Source organism: Oryzias melastigma, linkage group LG21 (genome assembly GCF_002922805.2).
Source record: "Oryzias melastigma strain HK-1 linkage group LG21, ASM292280v2, whole genome shotgun sequence".
Taxonomy (NCBI): Eukaryota; Metazoa; Chordata; class Actinopteri; order Beloniformes; family Adrianichthyidae; genus Oryzias; species Oryzias melastigma.
Window position 1 is genome coordinate 27,761,648 of NC_050532.1, and position 4,630 is coordinate 27,766,277.

Sequence of the window (4,630 nt, forward strand, 5' to 3'; positions counted from 1 at the left end):
TGTTTAGTGTTTATTTGTGTATTTTTCTCTGTTTTTATGTGTACTTTTCTGTGTGTTTGTATGTTTTTCTTTTTGTGTGTTTTGGGTTTGTTTGTGTACTTTACAGGTTTTGTGAGCACTTTCCTGTGTTTGTGTATTTTTATCTGTGTGTTTGTGTATTTTTATATGTGTGTTTGTGTACTTTCCTGTGTTTGTGTACTTTTCTGTGTTTGTATATTGTTCTGTGTGTTTGTCTCTGTGTGTATCTTGGTGTTGCTGTGCGTGTGAATGTGTGTTTGCAGTTGTGTTGTGTTCCCTGCAGCTGCTGCTCCTGCAGCAGAATTCCGGAGCCTCCTCTGGATTTCCAGTGGATCTCCAGGATTACGGAGGATCTGTGCTTCATTCCTGACGTGGATTCTCATAAACACTCTCGGCTCGCTGACGGTTTCACTTCCAGCCGTCACACGTTTCACAAACTCCAAACAAAGACGCCGTTTCTAATCGTTTTCTCAAACACTCACAACTGGACGGAACTTTCTAGAAGTTTAAGCCGTGTCTGCTCCTGGGGGGTTATGAGGATTAGATCATCTATGATATGAATATTTTTGATTAGTTCTTCTATTTTGAATTATGAAAGTAAACTTTAAAAGTAATTACTAAAATAAGCGTTCTCTGTTATTTAAGGTAAATAAGAAGTTTTTACATTAAAAGAACATTTTTTATTTCTGCTTTATTTTATTTCCATTTCCAGCCATTAAAACCCAGTTATTCACTCAAACAAAACAACATTTATCGTCCTTTAAAGCATTTCTCTGCTTAACTCGCCCGGGTCAGTTTGACCCAGGCTGTACTTTTAGAATATAAAAATGTAGGATGGAGTTATTATTATTTTATTTTATTTTATGTGGGTTACAGTGAATACCAGGTCTGTTTTTAAACATTTACATTTGAATTTGGGTCCATTTTGACCCAGAACGTAAAGAGATTCTTAAAGATGAATCGCTAACATGTAAATATTCTCCTCATCTTACTTAGTTCTTTCAGATTTTCTTCTTTCTTTCTCCTCTTAACTTCCATCACGTCTCTGATGCTCTCATCTTCTTCAGGACGTCTTCATTCATCTCTGGGGGGTCAAACGTCAGTCCTGGGGGGGCGGGACTTGAAACATAAAGTCAAACCTGCTGGAGGTACGGATGGGGTGTTTATGGATGAGCGTCTGCAGACATGAGGAGCTTCATGAGAGGCTCGAGTCTGCAGACGGGACGCGCTGTCCACACGGAGCGCGCTCCTGCGAGTCCAAACATGCTAACGGGGGACATGGAGCCAGGAAGGGGCGGGGCAGACATGCCAAGCATGAGGGGCATGTCGTTAGACGCTTTTGGCTGCTGACCACCCAGACCGCCGCGCTCAGGCGTCAGCATCAGACCACCAACGTTTTTATGAGTCTGTGAGCGCTGAGGTCGCTCAGCTGTGGAGCCCCTCCCACCGCCGTCTCTACCTGTGATGTCATTAGAACACGCCTCCGTCAGGCTGTGAAGGTGTTTGTGTGTCACGGATACGGAGCGGATTACCACAGCTGCCCGTTAACCGAGCTGTCACATGACCTCACCACAGCAGATGGGGGGGGGGCTCCTGCAGGAATACTTCACCCCCCCATCAGAGGAACAGTCAGTCGTTTGTTCAAACCTGTCAGGAAGATCCACAAACAGATCCTTGTGTGTTTGAAGTTTTGTTCTGAAAGCCGTGATCTCTGCTCGGGTCGGTTCTGACCCGTCTCTTCTCGTTACAGACAGAAACAGTCCAACCATGACGAGAACGTCTGGAGCTGCTGGTCTTTGTTTGTTTGTTTGAGCTTCAACAGCAACAAATATTTGCAGAAACTTTTTCTCACAGAAACAAAAATATCCGAATGTTTCTCTGTATTAAAACAGAACCAGCGTTCTGCAGAGTTCTACGGTCCTGAAGTCTTCTTTATCTTCAGACGTTCAAACAGATCAGGGAGCACTTTTATTTAGATTTTCTAGTGGGGGGGTTGATCTATATTCTTGTTAGCTTTGTCTCGGTTGGCTCAAAGTCTCCCTTTTTCTTCCGTTTCAGGCGGGGGCCGTTGGATCCTGCAGAGTACCCCATGCAGCCGTGGTCGGGCCTTTATCCTGGACCCCCCCAGGCCCAGCAGGGGTACCCCCAGTCTCCCATGTACCCCGATTCCAACGCCCAGTCTGTCCCAGCATACTCCAGCTTCAAGCCCGGCCCCCCGTACCCGCGGCCCGTGGACCCTGGATACTACCCTAACCCGGGGTGAGCAGAACCACACAGAACCAACACAGAACCTCCTGTAACTCGGGTGTGACTGAGGCTGCTGCAGTGTGATCCAGTATACTCTGATGTGATCCGGTATACTCTGGTGTGATCCAGTATACTCTGGTGTGATCCAGTATACTCTGATGTGATCCAGTATTCTCTGGTGTGATTCAGTATAATTTGGTGTGATCCAGTATTCTCTGGTGTGATCCAGTATACTCTGGTGTGATCCAGTATACTCTGGTGTGATCCAGTATACTCTGGTGTGATCCAGTATACTCTGGTGGGATCCAGTATACTCTGGTGTGATCCAGTATACTCTGATGTGACCGATAGTCTGTTGCACATTATACTCCAGTCCAGTTAATTCTCTGGAAAATAAAATACTTGTTTCTGTTTCTCTGGTTTTTCTCTTTCTTCTGTTTCTCTCAAACTAACCAACCCGTGTTTCTGCCCCAGCCCCCAGCAGAGGGGGCCCCTGCGGCAGGACGTGCCCCCGTCCCCCACCCCTCCACTCCGTGTGCCCCGCTACGACACCATGACGCGTGGAACCGTAGGCGGGGCTTACAGGTAGGACTCCTGAGGAGGAGAACTCCAGGTAAGCTCCCCAGCTCCTCAGCACCTCCTCTGCTGGGGGATCAGCTGACTGATCACATGGTTGTCCGGCTGCAGGAGGAGAGACGCAGACCACCAGAACAACCTAAACCTGAAGAACTGCAGCTGAGGAGACCAAGCAGGTCCAGAGGAGAACCTCCTCCACCTGAGCTGCTCCTCCAGACTCCAGCGGACAGCTTCTCCTCATGATCGGTGGTCTGACGCGGCGCTCTGAGGACGCTTTAACCAGCTGATGATGGATCATTGTCAGGTCACTGATGAGGCCGTGATGACCCAAACCCGGTCCATCAGAACCAAACGAGACCGCCACAGCAGAAGCTTCTGTTCTGGTCTGATTATAGTGAAAACGTATAAATATGAAGAATCACTGCAGCTAAACTCACGTTTTATGATTAACACTTCAAATGTTTTTATATCCAAACCAAAAACTTTCATCTGGAAACCTTTAAAGGAGGTGATCCACTTTGACCTTCATGTTCCTGCTGTGGAAAGACATTAACCTGCAGGTGGAAGAACCAGAACCTCCTGAAGGTTTTCATTTTAGCCTCACGTTTCTCTGCAGCTTAATCTGATATTTTAACCTCTTAACTCAAACTTTGAAGAGTAAAAATCTGAATCTTGGCATCAAGTTGCTCATATTCAGTGTTTCAGACGTCTGATCAGTATTTCCTAACGTGCACGTCTCTCTGCTTTAAGCCTGGAGTGGACATTTAGCAGCTGGAGGTTTTGTCAGAACTTGAAGTTCTCCTGATCGTTTCTGATCATGGGTTTTTGGTTCTGGTTCTCCTTCATCTCAGTCCCACCAAACTCTGAAGGAGCTTCAGGTTTCTCTGGTTTAGCGGCTCTCTGATCTCCAGATGAAGTAGATGAAATGTTCTGAAGGGAGGTCCGGTCCGCTTCAGCGTTCTGATCCGAGGATTCGTTCCCCCTTCTCCTCTTTCAGCTCTTTAGTTCTTCTTCTCTAAATGTGGTCGTAATTGTCTTTATCATCTCAAACTCTGATCATGAAGTTTCGTCTAAAGCAGGAGTTTGATTTAACCAGAAGATCATAGATATTTTTCCACCAGAGTTTAGATTTGTAGTGAGTTTAGTGAAGGACAGGAATGTGGCGTGAAGGAAGACGATCAGTGAAAGTGCAGAAAAAACAGAGGATTTTATGGATGATGTTTGAGAGAACTGAAGGAAGTTTTGTTCTGTTGGAGATTCTTTAGAGTAGAACGACACCGACTGAATGTAGAGATCTGAACCAACGAGCATCAGTGGATTTTCCTTCTCAAGCATGAAGTTTCATCAGAGAATGTTCCAGAAACTCAGACGTTCTCTTGTAAAGACGATGAATCCGTCGGATCTCCACGTCTGAAGCTGAAACGATGACGTTTGGACATTTGGATCTTCTGATTTTCTACTCATTTCACATGTTGATGAACTCCTCACAAGCCTGTTTGGTTCTGGTTCTGGTTCAGAGCTGCTGTGGTTCTGCAGGAACCTCTTTGGACTGTGAAGCTGCAGCTGACGGTACGCTCAAGAGTTCTTCTCTAAATGAAGGAATCTTCTTTCCCTAGAAATGTTCTGTATGAAATCTCCTTTTTATCATGTTCTAATGAATGTTTACCAGCATCTTAGATCGACTTTTACACCTTTTTCAATAAAAGAAGTCCTTTCAAAAGGGGCGTGGTGCTTTCCTCTCGCCGCCGCTCGCCGCCGCACATCCGCTCGCCTTAATTAACCATGAGTC

At 45.9% G+C, this 4,630-nt stretch overlaps 1 protein-coding gene across 5 annotated transcripts in view; it reads left to right on the forward strand.

Annotated features, from left to right (window-relative positions):
- The window catches only part of pard3bb (par-3 family cell polarity regulator beta b), a 164,741-nt gene extending 160,180 nt beyond the window's left edge, over positions 1-4,561 (forward strand). For all 5 annotated transcript variants that reach the window (XM_024286436.2, XM_036209561.1, XM_024286437.2 and 2 more), the window contains 3 exons: positions 2,077-2,277; positions 2,740-2,878; positions 2,953-4,561. In XM_024286436.2, the coding sequence (XP_024142204.1) occupies positions 2,077-2,277; positions 2,740-2,854 (316 nt within the window). In that variant the 3' untranslated portion in view covers positions 2,855-2,878; positions 2,953-4,561. The remainder of the gene's footprint in view (positions 1-2,076; positions 2,278-2,739; positions 2,879-2,952) is intronic.
- The last annotated feature ends 69 nt before the right edge of the window (positions 4,562-4,630 follow it).